This window comes from Pollachius pollachius (genome assembly GCF_949987615.1).
Source record: "Pollachius pollachius genome assembly, chromosome: 4".
Classification (NCBI taxonomy): Eukaryota; Metazoa; Chordata; class Actinopteri; order Gadiformes; family Gadidae; genus Pollachius; species Pollachius pollachius.
In genome coordinates this window covers 4719167-4741388 of record NC_136937.1, presented here as the reverse complement: position 1 = coordinate 4741388, position 22222 = coordinate 4719167, and the positions used below count along the sequence as shown (strand labels likewise).

Sequence of the window (22222 nt, the reverse complement as noted above, 5' to 3'; positions counted from 1 at the left end):
GTGTGTGTGTGTGTGTGTGTGTGTGTGTGTGTGTGTGTGTGCGTAAGTGAGGAGTGTGTGTGGGGGATGGGGGGGATCAGTCCTTTCCACTGGAGAAGGGTAGAACGTGTTGTACGAAGAGAGGCCTAGGTTGGCTCCTCAGAACCAGAAGTCAGCTTCTGGTTAAAACCTGAGCACAGGGTGGACATACGATCAGACCTGGGGTCACCCACACTGTGCGTACACTGTGTACGGCGTGTGTTTGTGTGTGTGTGTGTGTGCACCATGTGTGGTAGAGGGTCTCCGATCCTACTCCGTCAGCAAGCCACTCTGACCTGGAATGACACACACACACACACACACACACACATACTGTACAGAGACTGACTAACATGGAATAGAGTCACAGTTTACACACAGACACGCCTTTCTGTTCGAGATTAGGTGAGCATATATTGGGGCGATAACCTGTTGTTCGCATGAACATGGCAACACACACACACACAGCGTCTTATCTCTTGACCTTTGATCCCCCCCCCCCCCCCTCAGCTAAACGTTCCCCTTCTCTGAACTAGAACCTCTTCCCTGCTGGGAGTCGCCATGACGACATTCGCTCTCCCAGCTCAGGGGACACCTTTGCGTAACCGAGTGTGTGTGTGTGTGTGTGTGTGTGCATAGCCGAGTGCGAGTGCATTGGTGTGTGTGTGTCTCCTCTTATGCAAGGCTGTAATGAGGCTCCACTCTCCTCCTCCCGGTCTATGTTAAGACTGAAAGTCCCCCGAGGAAACCATCCCTAGGACAGAGGTCATGTTGTGACGTCCCAGTGCCAGGTTACTGGGAAGCTGTGTGAACGTGGGTGTGTGTTATCTAAGTTATCTAAACGCTTCAGAGGAGTGAATGCGGGAGTATATGCGCAGTAAAATACAAGGGAAAAGCGGAAGCAGAGAGTGGAGCTGGGCTCTCGAAAGTAAACAGTCCTTCCCAGAATTCACGTGGGTGTGAACACACAGTATCGGAGATGATGCATCGGTATTTGGTCCTATTTTTGGAACCAATGTGTGGCTGGTTGATGCAGCCTCAACTGTGGCCAGTGACAGGCTGCACATCTGTGCTGCATTCACTTATCAAGGCACACCGGTTATACCAGCCATCACACACACACACCTCTGACAGCTCAGAATGCACCACCTGCCTGGCTTGTTTCATCTATAACATCGCCCTGTGATCGGGTCGTGGGAGAAGCCCAGTCGAGGTGGAAGGAGCCTAATGAAGGTGGGAGGAGCCCAGTGAAGGTGAGCAGAGGTGTGTGAACGGACAGAACAGAAACAGAACCGTTTTCTTTACGGGTGTAACATTTAATACACAGTCTGCTGGCCAGTTCATATAAAAAAAAAAGAAGAGATCATCTTGGTTATTTACAAAGGGCTGTGTGTGTGTGTGTGTGTGTGTGTGTGTGTGTGTGTGTGTGTGTGTGTGTGTGTGTGTGTGTGTGTGTGTGTGTGTGTGTGTGTGTGTGTCTGTGAGACAGTGTTTTGGTTTGTGTACGTGTGGAACAGTGTTTTGCTGTGTGTGTGTCTCTCTCTCTCTCTCCATGGGGGGGGGGTCTCCTCAAACCACCTCCCCCAGGTTCAGGACCCTGAACTTGTCCAGGTTGTAGAAGCAGGCCTTCACCACGCGGCCCCCGAAGTACCGGCCGTTCAGATCCACCACCGCTGTAAGGGGGGAGAGAGGGAGGGAGGGGGAGGGAGAGAGAGTCAGTCCAGAGAGGGGGAGAGATAGGGGGAGGTAAAGAGAGCCAGGCCGAGAGAAACACCAGGAGGGAGAGAGACGTACATAGAGGGTGAGATATGGGGGAGAGAGGGAGAGATACGGAGGGAAAGAGAGACAGGCAGAGAGGGAGATGGGGGAGATGGTGAGGGAAAGAGACATACAGAGAGGGTGAGATATGGGGGGAGGGGGGCGAAATAGGGAGAGGTTAAGAGAGACAGACAAAGTCAAGATAGACAGAAAGGCACAGAAGACTTGGATTAAGAGAAGTTTTAAACTTGAGAGTTGCCAGAGTGTACAGCCATCATCTGTTAACATATCTATCGTCACTGGGATTCCCTGGGTAAAACCCGGCTCATCTTCTCGGAAAGACGCCAACAACATATGGTGTGGAGCGATCAGGCGCCCGCGGAACCAAAGGCCGGTCGGACACACTCAAGAGGTCTAGGCGCTCAGTTGGTCACACTGAGGCGCCACCGAACCTCTGGAACACACAGACCATAATACACACCGTTCTTCCCCCAGTACGTTGAGTACAACAGTAGCGGGCCTTATCTAGGGATGACCCAGTGTGGGTTTGAAATGTGTAGTATAAACATACGAGTGTGTCTGTAGTACCCACACACACTTTTTTTTCACAATTTTCCTTGTAAAGATAAGATGTTACAGTCCAGGGAGTGCGAGGAAGTGGCACAGCCTTTCGAGGAATCTGTGTGTGTGTGTGTCGCGTGTGTGTGTGTCGCATGTGCGTGCGTGCGTGTGTGTGTGAACGCGTACATCACTCTATCTGTGATTCAGCCTGCATTTTGTCAAGACCGCAGCGATGACAATCAAACACACACAGAATATCCCACACAGAACATCTACCACACACACACACACACACACACACACACACACACACAAACAGGGAACACGGACAGAACATCTCCCACACACACACGGAACACCTCCCACACACACACGGACACACACACACAAAACATCTCCCACACACATGGACACCACTCGGCCCCCCCCCCCCCCCCAATCGAGTCAAGGGCGATGGGGCGATTGGGTTTTGTGAATGAGCGTGTGGAGGTTACACCGGGAGGCGGGAGAGTGCGACGCCTGGAGATGAAGCGGCTGAAGCGGAAGGCTCTGGGTCACGGTGCGGATTCAGGCAACCCAACCTGGAGGCCTCCTCGAGCAAGATAAGCGCAACCTTCTCCCTGACTCACTGTGAATTGCTTTGTACAAAAGCATCTGCTATTTGACCTCAGGCTCCGTGAATAGTGGGGAATTCCCCACTATTCACGGAGCCTGAGGTGAATAATTGTTTAAGTATATACTACACGTGAACACTCCAAAAATAAACAAGATAACACTTTTTGCCGGGATTTATTTGTTTTTATTAGCGGTTTATTTGTTTTTATAAGCGTGACGAGACGACCGCATGAAAACGATATCACGAGTTTGAGATCTCAATCACAGGATATTGCCAAATATCCCGAGATAGCGAACCAATCAAATTGCGCCATTTCAGGAGGTTCACGTGTAGCACATACTAATAATATTATCTTTTATCTATTTATCTTTCCACAAACCAATATATCTGCCTACATGCCCACACATGCTCTTTATCCATTGGGCACGAGAAGTGTCGCCAGACAGGTTAGCCATTAGCGTAGCTTCCCTTTGGTTATAGGTGAGATGTTAGTTAAGCTTCCCCACTGTAAGTGGCGCAACCTCTTCAGGTTAGCCTTTAGCCTAGCGCCACCGTTCATTCAAGACTTCTGCTGGGTCATTGTTATTCTGGAGTAACAGTGGGTGGGTGGGTGAGTGAGTGAGTGAGTGAGTGAGTGAGTGAGTGAGTGAGTGAGTGAGTGAGTGAGTGAGTGAGTGAGTGAGTGAGTGAGTGAGTGAGTGAGTGAGTGAGTGAGTGAGTGAGTGAGTGAGAGAGAGAGAGAGAGAGAGAGAAGCTGGGTCGGGGCTGTGATACAGCACCTCCTGGGAGGAACCCGCTCTCACCTTGTTTCTGGGCCGTCCCAGTTAAGACTGGGAGCCCACATTAGGCAGGGGAGCGGTTATACAATGGCTACGTCACTCGTTGTTATACAAGCTATCATCCAGAGGGTCAGCCTCAGAAACACTGACGGTAAAGACCACCGCCTTAACCACTGAGCTAACTCCAGCGTTTATCTAGCGTCTCCTGCGGTGGATACTGAAGCCCTCCCGGAGCAGGTCGGGGATCGGGGAATCAAACCCAGTGCCTTTCGCATCGGGTGTGGAGCTCTCGAGCCCCGACACCCGCCTGCGGCCCGTAGCCTTTGGCTTGGGTAAAGACCTCTCTCTCTGAGCTAACAGCTAACCTGGGGCAGTAGGGACCGTTACCCAGAAGGGGGTCTGCCAGTGACCCAAGATCCGGTCCCCAGAAGGGGGCGAACCGGGCTCCGGTCCCCAGAAGGTGGTTGCCCCCCTCGGTCCTCACACTACAACAGGTCCTCTCCTGAGAACCCGCAGAGAGACGCACGCCCCGGACGCCGCATGACTCCAGCGGCCTCGCAGGTCAACAAGCGGGTCATGGGACCAAGTCGGCCGGCGGTAATCCTTCAAAATGACAGGCCGGGCTGTTTTGGTAACTATGGTGACGCGGCGATTCAGGACCTGTAAACACCGCCGCATTCCCCCCCAGGGCCCCGTAGGGCAGTATATTATTACTCTATTTATAACAGAGCCTCGTTGATGGGCGGCCTGTGGCTCAGGAGGTAGAGCAGTTGGGTTTGTAACCAGAAGGTTGCTAGTTCGATCCCCGGCCGCGGAGTGTCAAGGTGCCTGCTCCCGACAAGCTGGCTGCCGCCCTGCGTTGCTGACACCGCCGTCGGTGCGTGAATGTGTGTGTGAATGGGTGTATGCTAGGCAGTGTTGTAAAGCGCTTTCCGTGGACACTGGTTAGAAAAGCGCGGTGTGAATGCAGTGCGATTTGATCGATGTGTTTTCCGGTTTATATAAAAAATTGTTCACGGACAATGTTTGCTTTTTCGATCCAAATCGATTTTCCTTCCTTGGATGCATTTGAGCTCAAAGCGTGCCAGGATGTACGTTATCCTTATTTTGAGGGCTAAACAACATTAACAACAGGACAGGAAGTGCCCCCACTGACCTTTGATGGCCGACTCCACTCTCTCGAACTCCAGGAATATCCGGACCGCCTCGTCGTCCGTTACCACGGGAATCTGGGAGCGTCCGGACAGGTGACACACACACAAACACACACACACACACACGTATAAGCAACCATATTGTCAACAGTACTCTAACACTAACAACGACTAAAGTAACCACTACACAAATGAGAGTAACACAACCATAAACAGAATTAACAAACTACAACAACCCCCAATAACGACAGTGACCACACCAGCAACGACAGGACAGTGTAATTACAGTCAGTATAACACAATAGCAATAGGTTGTGCGTTGTGTGTGTGTGTGTCTCTGACTCACTTCAAAGATGACACACTTGATGACCTTCCCGTATTTCTCACATTCCTCCTTGGTCTCCCCCTCCAGGTCTTCGTCCACCTCCCCCCGGCCCACCATGTTCTGTAGACCCAAGACCCCCACGTCAGGTACACAACACACACAGACAGAGTACATCCCGCACGGACACACACACACACACACACACACACACACACACACACACACACACAGGGAACACCTCCCGCACGGACACACAAACACACACAGAGAACATCTCCCACACAGACAGACACACACACGGACACACACACACAAGGAACATCTCCTGCACGGACACACAAACACACACAGAGAACATCTCCCACACAGACACACAAACACACACAGAGAACATCTCCCACACAGACACACACACACACACACACACACACACACACACACACACAGGGAACATCTAACCGCACGGACACACAGACACACACAGAGAACATCTCCCACACACACAGAACATCTCCCACACAGACAGACACACACACACACACACACGGACACACACACACAGGGAACATCTCCTAGACGGACCGACACACAAACACACACAGAATATCCCACACAGAACATCTACCACACACACACACACACACACACACACACACACACACAAACAGGGAACACGGACAGAACATCTCCCACACACACACGGAACACCTCCCACACACACACGGACACACACACACAAAACATCTCCCACACACACGAACACCACTCGGCCCCCCCCCCCCACTGCCCCCGTCTCACCCTCAGGATCACCACCTTGGTCGGACACTTCAGGATCTCTGTCAGGGGGTTGGGGTCACTCTTCTTGCCCGGGTCTGCTGATTGGACAAGACAGAGAGAGGGCGGGGTCAGCGCCGGTGCTGAACCACGACTGTCGCGTCCGATGCATTGGCGAGGGCTCCTTCTGATTGGTGGGCTTTGGCCCTTGATTGACGGGACGGTCTCAAAAGGGCCTCACTTTGTTTTTGGGTTCGGATTTGAACCGTCACTTCGGGGAACATACATGTTCATATCGCCCGTTATGTGCTGAAGTGTCGTCTTACTCTCCATGTCATCGAACGGAAGACACAACTTTGAGCAGACCAATAGACACGATAGAGCTGGGGCAGGGAGTGAGGCGGGACAGGAAGTGATGAGGGACAGGAAGTGATGCAGGCAGGAAGAAAGGAAATGGAGGCCAACCTGGAGGAACTCCGACCTCGACCGCTGCTGCCTGGCTGGACCCCGCTGTACACACACACACACACACACACACACACACACACACACACACACACACACACACAATTCCATATCACTGACAAGTATGTCCTACTTATTGCATCAGCCAAACATGCCTTAAGCATTCTTAACGTGTGCGTGTGTGTCCCTGTGTGTTTAGTGTGTGTACGTGTGTGTGCTTATCTGTGTGTACGTATGTGCGTGTGTGTCTTTTAGAATGCGTGTGTGTGTCTTTTAGGATGCGTGTGCGTGTCTGCCTGTGTGCCTTTGTGTGTCCGCCCTTGCGTGTGTGTACGTGTGTGTGTGTGTGTGTGTGCGTGCGCGTGTGCGTGTGTGTGTGTGTGTGTGTGTGTGTGTGTGCCCCTGTGTTTACGTTTCTCGGCGGCGTCCCCGATGATGATCTTGCCCCCCCTCTTGCTAGTCTTCTCCACCGACAGCGCCGTGCTCAGGCCCTGCTCGTGCTTCCCCAGACCCTGGCCCTCGCGGAAGCCGTACTTCTGCATGATCTTATGGGCCACCGTACCCCTGAGAGAGACACACACACACACACACACACACACACACACACACACTTAGGGATCAGGCCCACACACACATTAAGAGAACAGGCCCACCCCACCCACAATACACTCATCACTAAAGACCTGTCACACAAATACAAATCCAGACACAAATCAAGAACAGTGCCCACACACACACACACGCTCGCACACAACAAGGTTCTTATGCAGACACACAGGACGTATACATACATCATGCATCCATAACAAAGACACACAGAAGAGGACAGGGACAAGCAAGTCATGTTTCTCGTCCAAAACAGAGTCTGAGAGGACATATGGTCTTATCAGCTCCAATATTGATAAGCCTTGTTCCGATTGATAATCATTTAGCGTTTCTGTGTGTCTTCCTCAGTGTGTCTTTTTTTTCAGTGTGTGTGTGTGTCTTTTGTAAGTGTGTGTGTGTGTGTGTGTGTGCTTGTCTTTCTTAAATGTGCGGAAACACTGACAAACACTCTAAGAAAGACACACGCCCTGTGTCTTTCTTAGAGTGTTTGTCAGTGTTTCCGCTAGAACAAATTGGTGCCGGTCATGTGACCTGGAAGGTTTCATTCTGACGTTGTTTTTTTTCTTACTTCTTTTGATATTTGGCAGCTGCGAAGCGTGCCGCTGCTGACTTAAAGTCAAATGTATCGAGAGCGTCTCTGCTGCTTGCAATGCGCATAAGTCCCGTGACACTTCCTTCCCTAAGGCGGTTTCGCTGAGCAGTCTTTATTAGAGCTTAGATCGGGCCCAGAAAATCAAGCCTGCACTGGTCTGAGCCCGGCCCAACACATTAACTGTAGTTATGAGTAGGGCCCGACCGATTCATCGGCCTGCCGATTTAATCGGCCGATTATAGCCTTTTTGAAAATAATCAACATCTGCCAAAAGACGCCGATTACAACCGATTTTTTTTTTTTTTGAAATGTTATTGCGCTTAGTATCCAGCAGAGTGCCCTCCTACTCCATTCTACTTAAGAAAGGCTCTCAGTCTCACCCACCGCACTTATTTTTGGACACAACACCCGAGCGCATGTAGCTTGAATGTGCTGAGCTCATTGGATAAGCCGAGCAGAGCTTCCCCACACGGTAAGTTTATAACTAGTTTGTGTAATGAACAATTGGTCCTTTTAAACGTGTAGGTCATGCTTAAAAAAGGAAAAGTACACCTAACCCCCCACTACCCTTCAAATACAGTAAAGCTAACCTAGCCTTGCTAACTAGCAACTTTAGCCGGAGTAAAAAAGAGATCGAATTTTACCGTACAACATGAAAACACGCTCGCTCAGGCAGCTGCGCGCTTACCTCACCAATATACACAAGACGCGTTGTTTGAGCATGTTGTGCCTGTTTTTCTTTAGGTCCGAGGCCATGTTAATTTGTTATACTGTAGACTCTAACGGTGAGACCATACTGCTCAGTGCGCACGTGTTATTCACTGCTCACGAGCGCAGCACATTGGGAGGTGCAGATGTCAGATAAGACTCATAGCAAGGTTTGGGACTACTTCACCAAGGGGCCTACTGGTGAAGCAGTTTGTAATGCTTTTTTTTTTTTTTTTATAATCGGCCGATTAAATCGTCATCGTAATTTTTCTCTGAAAATAATCGGCATCGGCACTCAAAAATCAATATCGGTCGGGCCCTAGTTATGAGGGCCGTGCCCGATTTCAACCCGACATCTTTTTTAATACATGTGTAACTTTGTACACATTTGTTACTTAGGCCTACTCTGCTAAATATATATGTAAGGAATAATGTATAGAACGCCGGTCATTATCGGGAATGTTATTTTCAATAATGACCGACAACGTTCTTCACATTATCCCGCTTATTACACGGCTACTTGCCAAAACGAAAAAATAACTTTACATGGTGTGTCTTTTTACAATTTATTCGTTACCAGCATTCGTAGTGTTGATCAGCAGTGAAATAGTCCGCCAAAGACGTTGACGTCGCTTAGCAACCGAAGACACTGGGGTTGACAAGTTACCGGACTACTACCCACGTAAGTGAACGGAGCGTTCCACGGCATTGAGAAGACCCGTGTAATAAAAGCCTATAATATTTCTGTTTATGGCATAGATTTCTCCTCAGATTAGGCCAATAAAGCAATGACTTAAAAAAAAAACAAAAAAACACAAACTCTCGATCAAAGGCCCGGCCCGACCCGAGGATGGTGGTGGGAAATATCGGCGGGTCGGGTCGGGTCAATCAAAACCCTCCTTGTTTTACATGAATTGGCTAAACAAATGACCACTGTAGCATATTCAAACACAATTCAAATTGTGCAGAGAATTATTTCCATTGGTCATTCTGACCGGAGACATTTCGAATTTTCGGTCCTCCTCATTTTTTTCAGGGGGCAACGGGAACTGTGGTATGTGTGTGTGTCTTTCTTAGAGTGACTGTGTGTGTGACTTTCTTAGAGTGAGTGAGTCTTTCTTAAGAGTGTGTGTGTCATTCTTAAGTGCGTGTGTGTCATTCTTAAGTGCGTGTGTGTCTTTCTAAGAGTGTGTGACTTTCTTAGAGTGAGTGTGTCTTTCTTAAGTAAATGTGTGTGTGTGTGTGTCATTCTTAAGTGTGTGTGTGTCATTCTTAAGTGCGTGTGTGATCTCTTAGAGTGAGTGTGTCTTTCTTAAGTAAATGTGTGTGTGTGTGTGTGTGTGTGTGTGTGTGTGTGTGTGTGTGTGTGTGTGTGTGTGTGTGTGTGTGTGTGTCCACTGACCCCATGTTGGCGAGGAAAGAGTTGGTGGGACCAGGCGGGGAGCGCGGCCTATCAGAGTCCTCGTACATGGGAGGGGGGATGGCAGCCTTCCCCCTGGGGGGGCGGGCCTCATCCTCATAGGAGAACGAGGCTGAGGGGGCGGAGCCTGAGAGAGAAAGAGAGAGTGAGGACGAGAGCAGCAGAGAAAGAGACAAAGAGAGAGAGACAGACGAAGAGAATGAGCGAGAATAACACACACACACACACACACACACACACGATACACCTGTACAGCCAATGCTACATAGAAGAACATTTTCTCAATGAGCGAGTCTCTGTCTTTCAGAGATGGGTTCAGCAGCTGTTATGAACCAGGGTAGAGTAGCAGACCTTCTAGCCTTGGTCTAGTCTACTAAGCCCTGGTCAGATAGCAGACCCCTATCTGGTGTTATTTTGAGGGCCACCTGGGTTTAACCACGCATTTGTAAACTTTATATCTTTATATATCTACAAATAATAAAAAGAGGATGCGAGTGCCGCAGTTCACATTGAAGGTGCTGCCCCCTGGTGGCTACACGGTATAGAAGACACCATGCAGCCTCTTGAGGGGCCAGGCTGCACTGCACAGCCTTTCAACACACTCCACAGAGACAGAGCAGAGCCCATGTCCCCGGAGGAAGGTACTCACCGTCTCTATCCACCAACGAAGAAGGAGGCGCGATGGCGGCCCCGCCCATTGCTGAGAGACAGGAAGTGGGAGAAGGAGAGAGAGGGGCGGGATTATAGCGGATTCTTCTTATCATGGTCCAGGAATGGTATAATAACATAAAATAAACAACTTGTGGAATTTGTTTTCGTAGTGAAAGCATTGAATGTTCTATTTTAAATAAAATGTTGGATACCCGCAAAGGATGCAAGGTCAGGCGTCAATTTAACCATTTAAGGCAATAACATCTCTACAACATTGACCACAATAACCGGTATTTAATCAGCGGCTCGGATATATCTAAGGTTGGGTTCAGTGACAGATTGATGTCTTTGAGATGACTCAGGCCACGTTTATACATAGCAGGGTATTTAGAGAAAACAATATTTCCCACCCTCCGTTTTCAAAAATAACATTGTGCACACATCGTTTTCAGAGAAGTTGTCATTTACATCAACCCGCATAAATATGCCTTTGAGCGCCATTATAACCATGCCAAACCTATGGGCTGCAGTGTAGGGAGAAGGATAAAGCCATGCAAGCCAATCAGAATCCTCAGAATCAACAACAACGAATAACTGGAGCAAATTCCTGTTCCTTTCAAACCTTTCAATTAATTTTCTACTATTTACGTTTTGAAGAATAATCACATTTGTTTCAATGGGAATCGCGACGGTCTATACTTTCAACATAAAGTGTAACTATTTATAATTTGAAATTCGTCCCAGCCTTTATACGACAGATACTATAGGGTCTATAGCATACAACCGCCTTTTCTGATTACAGTTTAATGTAACAGTAAGCTGACAACACCGCAACTGCAAATTAACCACACAGAGAGAACCATGGCAACCTGTCAAACAAATGTTCTTTTTGCGATCATTCTGCGCAACACATCTGCCGTGTTGATAAACAAATAATCCCCCTGTATGGCGCGAATTTCGTTCGTGTGGGCAGACAGCGGGCGCTCACATGACGTTTGTAGAAAATGCGACCACGGGCCCATTTTCTGGCGCATAATGTGACGCTTGAGAACCTAAAACCCAGTTTCTCCCAGTTGACACGACAACACATAGCCTGCGTTCTCAGAAATCTCCACTTCGGCCGGAATTTTTAGAAATAATCGTTTTTCTCTGATAAAAACTGGGCGTCGGGTAAATGAGAGGCCAAACCGCGTGGGAGTATTTGCGTTTTCCCTTCGTATGAACGGGGCCTCAATCAATCAGTCAGCCCCGTCCCCCCTCTGTTGTTCCATGCCCTGGGGACACCCACCTCTCTTCCTCCTCTCCTTCTCGTAGTCGTCCTCATCGTCGGAGTCCCCCTCCGCCGCCGGGAAGCGGGAAAACCCACTGGGGGCCACGCCCTCTTGGCGTGGGTCCTTCCTCTTCCTGTCGACATAAGCGACGAGCACATACACCATGACACGCTCGCACAGGAAGGCAAACTGGTTTTCTTATTCCATATCTGTCCCTTCTCCATCTGTGCACGTGTACACCTGTCTGTGCATGCGTGTCTGTCTGTGCGTATGTCTGTGCGCATGTGTGTGTGTGTGTGTGCACGGGTCTTTGTGTCTCGGTGTGTGTGTGCACATGTGTGTGTGCGCATTCGTCTTTTGTGTGTGTGCGTATGCTTGTGTGTCTGTGTGTGCGTGTTACTGCGTGCCTATCTGTGTAATGACACAGCCCGAACGTTGACAGAACCCGTTGAGGAGAGACCGCGTGAAGAGGAGAGAACCGCGTGAGCGAGGAGAGAGCAGCGTGAAGAGGAGAGACAGTGTGAAGAGGAGAGACCACGTCAGGAGGAGAGATCAGTGTGAAGAGGAGACAGCGTGAGCGAGGAGAGAACAGCGGGAAGAGGAGAGAACAAAGTGAATAAGGAGAGAACAGCGCGAAGGGGAGAGACAGTGTGAACAGGAGAGACAGCATGAGAAGGAGAGAACTGTGTGAAGAGGAGAGGCAGTGTGAAGAGGAAAGAGAGAGTGAGAGGAGGAGAGAACAGCGTGAAGAGGAGATAACAGCGGGAGCGAGGAGAGAACCGCGTGAATGAGGACGGAACAGCGTGAGGGGGCCCTACTTGTCTCTCTCGTCGATCTCCTTGAGTCTCTCCAGCTCCCGCTGGCGCTGCCGTTCCTCGCGATGCCTCTTGATGACCTTCTCGTAGTCGTTGGGAAACATGGGGTCGTACTCGTCGGCCAGGGGCACAAGGGCGTCGCCGGGGGAGAAGCCCGCCGGCACCGTGTCCTGGGGGGGGGGGGGGGTTGGGTTGGGTGTCAAGAGTTTTTGTAAGCTTCAGTCACGCATGATAGCAGCTCAACCTCTTTTCTTGTTATTATTAGGTAAGCCGAAGCTAAGATCTCCAGAATTTCCGAGAAGGATGGATTAATTGTGTCACGCAACATGTAGAATTTGTTGCAACATGTAGAATTTGTTCCCCCCCCTGTGACGCAATGACAGGGGAGGGAACGGCGAAGCTACCTTGAGGCTGGCGGCGATGTGCGGCGGTGTGTCGGCGATCTGCCGGTCGTCCACGGGACCGCCTCTTTTCAGGTCAATGACGGGCGCCAGAACCGTGGTCTGCTTCATGCGCTGGGTCTGTGCACGCGCAGCCACACACACACACACACACACACAAGCAAGCAAGCAAACACAAACATATACAAACACACACACACACACACACAAAGTATACAAACACACACGTACACACATAAACAAACATACACACAGACAAACAAACACGCACACACATATACAAACACGCACACACATATACAAACCCACACCCACGCACACATATAAAAACACACACACACACAAAAACACACACACACAATTAATATGTACTAATCAACTCAGACCTATGCTAACATATCAATCGCACAAGGTTGAATATAAAGGAGAACAGAATCAGCCCGATTAAGGACACGTTGGACGATGGAAGGATGAAGACGATCGGACACAGGGTCGTACCTTTGCTTGGGTCAGCGCCGCTTTCTTCACCTTCAGCTGAGACTGAAGGAGCTTGAAGTTCTTGGACCAGCCTTCCGTCTTGGTATCGTTGGCCGCCACCCCCAGGTCGTCATAGAGAGACATGGCTGAGCTGTGGTGCGTCTGTCCGGCTGGGGGACACAGGGAACGGGCGTTTTATCGTCTTCCATCATCATCCCGCTTCATTATCAAAACCCCAACATGAGCAGAACCAGAGCATGGGAGGGGATTGAGACAATGGGTTTGAGTGGCAGCCTCTCGTCCGACGCTTCAATGCATTTCAACCAGACGGTATCATTCAACCCAGCAATATACTGGTTTCGCAGAGTGCAAGCGTGTTTACTTTGAGTGTGTTAGTGTGTGTGTGTGTGTGTGCAAGTATATGCATGTGTGTGCGTGTGTGTATGACGTGTGTGTGTTGACACACTGTGTTATGGAGGATCTCCAACCAGAGGAGCCGACCAGCCAGCGTTAGCGGGTTAGCTGCAGACCACCTCCCCCCCCAAAAAAAAAACAACACCGGCCACATGTGCTGCATGGACGCACGGAGACATGGATGGCCACTTAAAGGTTAAAGATTTGTACGCACCGGATGTAGAAATATTCAGGTGTCAGTTACAGGGAATTGATGGTGCACCAGTGCCAAACTCTGTTGTGTCTCCACCGACACACTCGTCGCACGGAGATGTTTACCGGAACTCAGCGGAAGGAGGTCTTCGGAAGGACCGCAGGGTCGTAAGGTACAGTTCGCGGCGCCTCTCCTCCCGGAGCATCCAATCAGCGGTTGGATCGCGCACTAGGCGGGCCGCTCCTGTCAGTATCCGAACGCGGATTCGTTGGTAACCGAGGAAGGCCCCGCCCACTGTACGTTCCGACCCTGGAATCTTGGAAGGACCGTTCGCCTCCTGGCGGTTGGAGGACCAGCCGGTCGTCGATTCAAAAAGGATGGATGGATTTAACGCAGCAATGCCATATTCTTCATAAATATGACCAAAAGTCGAGGTGCACTAAAAGACTTAGCCTGGACATCACAGCTCAAGGGGCACGTGTGAAGATAAAACAAAAAATATAAAAGATAAAAGATATATATTTTTTTATCTATGATGCTACTTATTTTAACTTATTTTTTACATTTCATATTTTTACTTATCTTTATTACTTTATCTTGTATTGTGGCTGCTACTTGGCTGTTGAGGAACCAAGCCTATGAATTGAACTCTTGTATACTTGTACAATAAGATGTAATAAAAGTAATTCTGATTCTGATTCTGAACGTTACCGCCGTTCCAGCATCTGGGCGCTCGGAAACTTTCAGGGGTTTACTGGGAATATTACGGTAAAGTGTCAAAACGGTCAGGGGTTTATCTCAAGGACCTATTAAAGAAGGTTTATCTGGCCTGGCTATTGCCAGACCAAGCGTGGTCTGGGGACACTGCTGTCATTTTCTTCAGCACAAGACGCGTGATCAATGGGCTTAGTGGAAATGACTCTGTACGCAGTTGGCTGCTTGCCGTCGCTTCCCTGTCGTCATTATGTTAAACCAGCCAATAGCGCGCCAGGGGGAAAACGGGAAATCACCAGTTTGGTGATTGGCTCCCGCAAAAAAGTATCGAAACTAGATAGAAAAGTATTGCTCTTCTCCAAACCCTCTCCAGCCGGCAGAATGGGTGGGGCTACCCAGTCTCAAGGGCGTAAATGTGCGCAACACATCTAGCAACACCCACAAAGCCCCGCCCACTGAGTGACAGCACCAGGTCAACAAGCAACTCCCGCTCAGAAGTGAAAGCTCCACTGAAGAAGCCCCAGCAGCGATGACGGCCACACTCATCCCTCTGTATGTCGATCAGGTGTTCTGCGTTCTGCGCGTCGGGGTGTCGGGGCTGGCGTTCCGAGCGGCTGCTGCTGCTGCTGCTGCTGCTGTCTGCATGTCTGTTGGAGGCTGCCACGGTGGAGCAAAACGCAGGGGGTAAGTTGGACTTATTTGAGTCTTTTTTGAGTCTCATCAAAGGGTGATTTGAGACTTTTGAATCGCTTTGAGTTTTTTTAAATGTGGATCAGAAGTTCCGACCAGGAGAGCGAAACGTAAAAACAAAAATTAGCTCACAAATTCTGTAACAATATTGTTTTATATTGCAAAACGTCTGATCAGATCAGACTCACGTTAACATAACGACCGCCAGTGAGTTCTTTAGTCCCATGAATTAAGCGTTTTTAACAATGAATTTTTTCGACACAATTGAGTGACGTCAGAGGGCCTAATGTTCATCTGCATGCGAGTCGCACGCGTAAACTGCGTGCCTGTTCATTTCTTACCTATTAGGGGTCAAGACCATGCCTTCAGGCGTGGGACGTTTCTTGAAATACATCCTGGACGCCAAAACGTCTGGGATGCATTTCAGCATGTGCAGACCATTGCTCTCAAAGCGTCCCAGTACTTCTCCCAGTATGTCTTTTACTGGTCTGTCTCGGCTCGGCTGTTGTTTACGTCCGCATGGAAACAGGGCGACTCACTTGTGACTTTATCTGACGGTGGTGACAGTGCAACTTTATCTGACACGCTTGTCTGGAGTCCACGGGGAAATCACATAAACAACAGCAACCACAACACACACTTACCTTTCTAATTTAGGTAGGCAATACAAAAGTTATTATATACTTTTACTTTTTGTGCTTCATTTAAACTATATTTAACATATACTTTAAAAAAGGGTACCTCCCAATAGATGTCATTAAGTTCAACTCTAATGTACTCAAAAATAAGCATACTAATGTCTACATGTGTGATGTTTGTGTGTATGTGTTTGTGCGTTTTTGTGTGTGTGTGTGTCTGTGTGTGCGGCGTGTAACACGTGTGTGTGTCCCTGTGCGTCTGCACACGATTGCGTGTTTTCACACAATCTGTGCGTTTTTGTGTGTGTGTGATTGTTTGTGTGTGTGGGTGCGTGCGTGCGTGTTCGTTCATGCGTGTGTGTCTGTCTGTTTCCCTGTGCGTCTGCGCGCGATTGCATGCGTGTGTGTATTCACATACATGTGTCCCCCCTGCCCCCCCGCCCATAGACCCGTGCGAGTGCAACTGCCCACAACCCCCGAAGCTGAATCTAACCGAAAAACCCGCCGCTGTTAACTGCTGCACCAACGAGAGCCGCTTCCGCTACAAGTGCGTGGTAAACTACGTGAGGAAAGCCGGCACCTCCAACCTGGCCAAGTGCACGGTGGCTGACAGGATTCAGAAGTGGAGCACACCGACTCTCGAATGCATCCGTAAGGCGAACAAGCACTCATCTCTTATTCCCTCCTCTTTGGACACTCAACGAAAATCTGTAATGAGCGACGCGATGCGGCCCAGTTCTCGCATGCATATATATATATATATATATATATATACTGACTAGGCGTCGACTGAGCTGCACTGTTCAATAGCCTCCAGCTGCAGCCCTGGTGTCGGGGCCTGTGGCCTAGGATTGAGGAGCTTGTTTAATAGTGTTTCATGGTTTTATTAGTGGCAGCAAAGTTCATAGTAGTGGTGCTGCATGAAGTTTAATCTGGATGTGTCAATAAAGGCTAACTGCCCCCATGTGAAAACAGAGTTTATTTGAGGTTAGGTTAGGTTTAGTATTTTACGTGACTACTACTCTCTTGAGACCAAGAAAAAGTCCATGGTGCATTCTGAAGTACAAGGCGTGTAATTCTATCAGTCTACTTGAAATCGATATAGGGCTTGTTTAGCAGCAGCTTTTATCAAAAGCAACTTACAAGTACATTTGTAAGAAGAAAGAGAAACAATATATCGCTGTCGGTACAGTAAGGATGTTCATAGAACCAAGTGCCAAGCACTAACAATCACTAGGTTAAACCATTCCCGTGTATGACAAAGATAGCTAGAACAAGACGCTACACCATGCTAAGTACTATATTTAAGTGCAAGGACGTACAACATACAATAAGTGTGTACATTAAATGTACATACATTATATATCCATTTCAAACAGATGTTTAATGTTTAATACTTGATTTACATACAGTATTTACTATGTTTACTGGTGACTACTTGAATTATATATTTACTCTTTACTACTTTACTTATATATTTACTGTTTACTTCTTGTCTCCCTTCATGTCCTTCTTGATCACATTTCGAATGGCCGTGTTTTTCAGCGGACCCCAGAATTGTGATTACCAACAAGCCGCCAGATGTCAACCCAACGCCCCACAGTAAGTGCACTGAGCACCCATTTCTGCACCTATATGCCAGTGGTTCTCAAATGGGGGTACGCGTACCCTGAGGGCTCATTTGGAGTACTGCCGGGGGTACTTCATTTTTTTTCACCGAGTTTCAATTCTTCAAGCAATACAATATGAAATCGAGAAAATGGACAAGTGGTTGAAATGTAAATCCTAAAACAAGGAGAGAGGTGAATCGGTGAATAGAAAAGCATATCAGGAAGGAAGGAACAACTTTTTTTCAATGGAATTCTCCTCTACATGCTCTAGTCCCCCCTTTGGCGTTGTGCTTCCTTTGTTTGGAGATACTAGCCAACAGTTGCATGAAGCACAGGCCCCTTTAGTTTACAATGCCAAATTAACAACGCCAAATAGAACACACATGATCATAATAATTTATGTTTTGTGCTGGTCTAGGGGGTCCTCAGCTGAAAAATATCTTAGAGGGGGTCCACTAGTAGAAACAGTTTGAGAACCACTGCTACGTATATGCAACACGGTGGAGTTTGAACGTTGGGCCCACGACCGTGTTCTCTCCAAGAGAGCCACGTTTCAAAAGCGTAGATGTTGTTTACCATGGGAAACCCATTGACGGATAAAGCCCTACTTCCTGCCTGCTTGAGTGCACTGCTCCAAGGGAAAGAGCTGCTAGATTCTAGATTTTGCTGTCCTTGGCATACTTTGTTTTTTTGGTTCGACTGGGAAGGTTCACTACCTGAAACTAAGCCCTCCATGCAGGGAGCTAATATGTTGCTGTCAGCTAGTGGAACAAATGAACATAAGCAATGTCTGTGTATTCTTTTGGCGTCCTTCGGAGGAGACGTCATACCGAGGTCCTGACTCACTGAGGTCATAAAAGATCCCAGGGCACTTATTGCAAAGAGTAGGGGCTTTCCCCGGTGTCCTGGCCCAACCAGGCTCATTCAATCTGGCCCCCTAATCATCCTCCTGTATGATTGGCTGACTCGTTTATTCCCTGACTCTCTACCTCAAGTCTGTGTGTGGTGAGCGTTCTGGCGCAGATTGGCTGCTGTGCATCACCCAAGTGGGTGCTACACACTGGTGGTGGTTAGTGAGGTCCCCCCTTCACTTATTATTAACATCAACATAAAAAAGAGTGAAACTAAAGACAATTTAGGGAGAAACATGGGCCTGTGCTTCATGCAACTGTTGGCTTATTTCTCCCCTCAAAAGAACGCCTGGGCCCTACCCTGGCGTTTCACCTTGCTAACGGGATTCATGTAGAGTTGAATCCTGTTACAATATATTCCTCCAGAATTATGAGTGCCTCCTGCAGTACCCCCATTTGAGTAACACTTAGCTAGTGAGTCATTCAGCACGTGCCTTCCTTCAATAGCTCCAGAGAGCACCGCCAACCGAGGGATTCACCAGCCGACCCTCCCGACCAGCATCCAATGGGATGGAGCCCCCGTCGGCCCGACGACGACCCATGCAGACCCGGTGCTGACAACCTCCCCCGCCCCCCCCCACCACCACCAGCACTCCCATCCCCACCACCACCACCACCACCACCAGCTCCACAACCACCTCCACTCCCACCACCACCAGCTCCACAACCACCTCCACTCCCACCACCAGCACCTCCACTCCCACCACAACCACAAGCCCTTTGCAAGGTAAGCTAGGCTGGGTGGGGTAGGGGGTTCTGGTGGTCAGGGTGCTTAAGAGTCCCGGCCCGTAGGGTTCTTGGTTCAGACCCCGTTGGTCTAACCCAACCCGTAACCGGACCTCACTGAATGGTCTTTGTGAAAGAAGCACCTGCTAAATGACTGAATAGTGACTGTACACAGACACACAGTATGTGTCTATATATAGATATACACTACATGACTGAATATATAGATATGCGCTACGTGACTGTATATAAATATACGGTGCGTTTCTGTACATAGCTATAGATATACGCTACATGTCTATATAGATATATAGATATACACTAAGTATCTGTATATAGATACATAGATATACACGTCGTTAGAGATATACGCTACGTCACTGTATATTGATATACGGTACGTGACTGTATATAGATATACAGTACATGACTGTATATAGATTTATGGTACGTGACTGAACAGATATAGATATATGCTACGTGTCTGTATATAGATATAAACTACGTTTCTATATATTATTGTTTGTATATTGATATACGGTGCGTGACTGTATATATATATACAATAAGTGACTGTACAGATATAGATCTACACTAAATGTCGGTATCTAGATATACACTGTCTATATATATATATATATAGATCTACGCTATATGTCTGTATATAAAGAGATATTCACATGGGTGATGGTGATGGACATGGCGTTCTCTGCTGATTCTGATTCCTTTTAAACCGAGAGCAGAGGTCCCTTCAAGCACCCCGGTTAGCCCGGAGCCCCTAGCCCCGGGCTCTCCTTTGGGGTTTTCTGGAGCAGGAGTCCCCAGTAAGTGGCTCTTTGATATTCTACGAATTGAACAAACAGAATGAAGGGGCACTTGTACCAAACTGTGTCTCACAGACCCTTTTCTCGAAACGATATGAAAAACACATATAGAATTCTATTTAAGTATATATTAAAAAAATAAATAAGGCGGTACGCCTTAATCCAGTGTTCACTTTAGTCGCACTTGCGTTTTGGTGTTCGGTTCGGACACATTCTGCCCTTGGAATCCAGCTAAACCACATTCCATGCTGCCTGCTGAGGAAAGCTGTGTGTGTGTGTGTGCACGTGTGCAATCCATATTCCTGAAAGTTGTTTCCAGTAGACTTAATTGCTTAACATATTCCTTGCACTGATCAAACGTTGATCAATGCAAGGAAAGACCATCTGGAATTTGAGACAACTTATAACTCAACCGGAGGTCCCGCATGCATTTAATAGATGATTTATTGTTTCTACAGCGGGATTAGGCCTAGCAGCCTTATTACTCATCAGTGCTATTCTGGGACTTTTCTTCTGCCGCTGGAGATGGTAAAACGCCCCTCTTCACAATGTCTTGGAGCACTCCATTTTGTTTTTGAAGTCGCTCGGAAATACACAATATATTTAAACTTTGACATTTTTCAATTTTAATTTTAAATAAACGGCAGTTCAAATCAATTTATTTATTTTAGTTAATTAATAATTTAGTTAATTATTAATCTTTTTTTTTTTAAACTTCATTCCACAGGAAAAGGAGCGCGAACCGTCCCACCGGAAGTGCCGAACCAACGTCCCCCGAAGCGATGCCCTTGAAGCCCACAGTCCCGCCGCCTCCCTCCGCCTCCGCCTCGGCCGAACCCCCTTCGTAGCATCGCCGCCGCGGCCGCCGCCACCGCAGCGCCGTGGAAACCGCCAAACGTACACGGAGTCATGCGACGCAGAGGCTGAGGGTAGCGAGAGCGAGAGAGAGGAAGAAAGGGAGAGAGAGTGAGTGAGAGAGAAAGAAAGAAAGGGAGAGAGAGGAGGGGAGAGCGAGCGAGCCTTGGGTCAGAGGGAGAGAAGAGACGCCCTCACATATATCATGCGGGCGCCTACACCATGGGGCGCTGGCGAGAGTGAACAAGCAGGGAGGCAAGCACGGACTGCAGAGACATACCGGCAGGCAGTCAACCGAGCAAGAATCTGCCATCACGCACGCACGCACGCACGCACGCACGCACGCACGCACGCACGCACGCACGCACGCACACAGGAGTGTGTAAAACACCTTCATGGAAAAGAAATCCCAAAGATTGAGCAAATTGTTGCTTTTTTTCTTCTTTTCCCATGGCGGTGCAATGTGAGCACAGAATATAGACGGTGGATGTCCTCCCATAGGCTCCACGAGACATTAAGGCCGAAGGGACGGAGATTGTAAGGCTGATCAGAGACGATGGCGAACACACAGGTCATTGAAGTGCATTGAACTGGTTTCTGGTGTAAACGACCACAGTGGCTGCCAAAACAAAACACAGCCGATTGGCTGATCTGCACTGCGTTGTACTTCCTGCAACACAAAACAATCCCTTTTTTTGTTTCCGAATGGAGTTCCAACAGGACGAGAGCTTTCGTAACCCAGGGCAGCTGTCGTCCATTTTGAACCAAAATGGACCCCCCCCCCCCCCCCCCCCACCACTCAGCCCGGGGATTCCCGCTCTCTAGTTCAGGAATGGGGAGCAGAATCCACGGAAATGAGACAAGGCAGCTGTGGTGAAATATAAACTGTAGCAATGGACTCTGATCCCGGGAGAGGACAAGAACCCTGCCCCCAAAGCCTGCAAGGTGATGGATTTATTGTTTTGTGCTTTAGTGGCGTCCAGTCAATGGAAAATGTCTTTAATCCACATGCAAAGTTAAGTTGAATGCCATTGAGGACAGGTCATTGGATACTCACAGTGGGCGTCATTTGGAGTCTATTCAGAGTCAGCAGTTTTTTTTATAATCCTTTTTAATTAATTATTTTTTATATTGGTCAATAAATCTTGCATGAAGCACACAATGGGGGTGATATTTACAAGATGAACTCAATAAAAGTGTTTGTACACACCTGTAAACATTATTGAAATTTGGGATGGTAACGAAGTCTAGGGCAT

The 22222-nt window shown here is 48.4% G+C and overlaps 2 protein-coding genes across 3 annotated transcripts; one reads left to right on the top strand and one right to left on the bottom strand.

Moving 5' to 3' along the window:
• Positions 1-1328: 1328 nt before the first annotated feature.
• Positions 1329-14326, bottom strand: rbm17 (RNA binding motif protein 17). 2 transcript variants are annotated; one of them, XM_079734493.1, is made up of 13 exons: positions 14020-14326; positions 13413-13561; positions 12918-13028; positions 12517-12683; positions 11716-11831; positions 10426-10476; positions 9759-9903; positions 6863-7014; positions 6451-6495; positions 6010-6086; positions 5233-5331; positions 4889-4961; positions 1329-1691 (listed from the first exon to the last, which is right to left on the bottom strand). In XM_079734493.1, exons 2-13 carry the CDS (start codon positions 13533-13535, stop codon positions 1588-1590), a joined length of 1263 nt encoding a protein of 420 aa, XP_079590619.1. In that variant the 5' UTR covers positions 13536-13561; positions 14020-14326; the 3' UTR covers positions 1329-1587. The 2 variants fall into 2 exon arrangements, with proteins under 2 accessions (XP_079590619.1, XP_079590618.1); XM_079734492.1 differs by having other exon boundaries at positions 12918-13034; positions 14020-14319.
• A 420-nt stretch (positions 14327-14746) lies between these two features.
• On the top strand, positions 14747-22175 carry il15ra (interleukin 15 receptor subunit alpha). The gene is made up of 7 exons (XM_079734494.1): positions 14747-15396; positions 16488-16691; positions 17586-17642; positions 19009-19288; positions 20031-20111; positions 20570-20639; positions 20839-22175. Exons 1-5 carry the CDS (start codon positions 15267-15269, stop codon positions 20053-20055), a joined length of 696 nt encoding a protein of 231 aa, XP_079590620.1. The 5' UTR covers positions 14747-15266; the 3' UTR covers positions 20056-20111; positions 20570-20639; positions 20839-22175.
• The last annotated feature ends 47 nt before the right edge of the window (positions 22176-22222 follow it).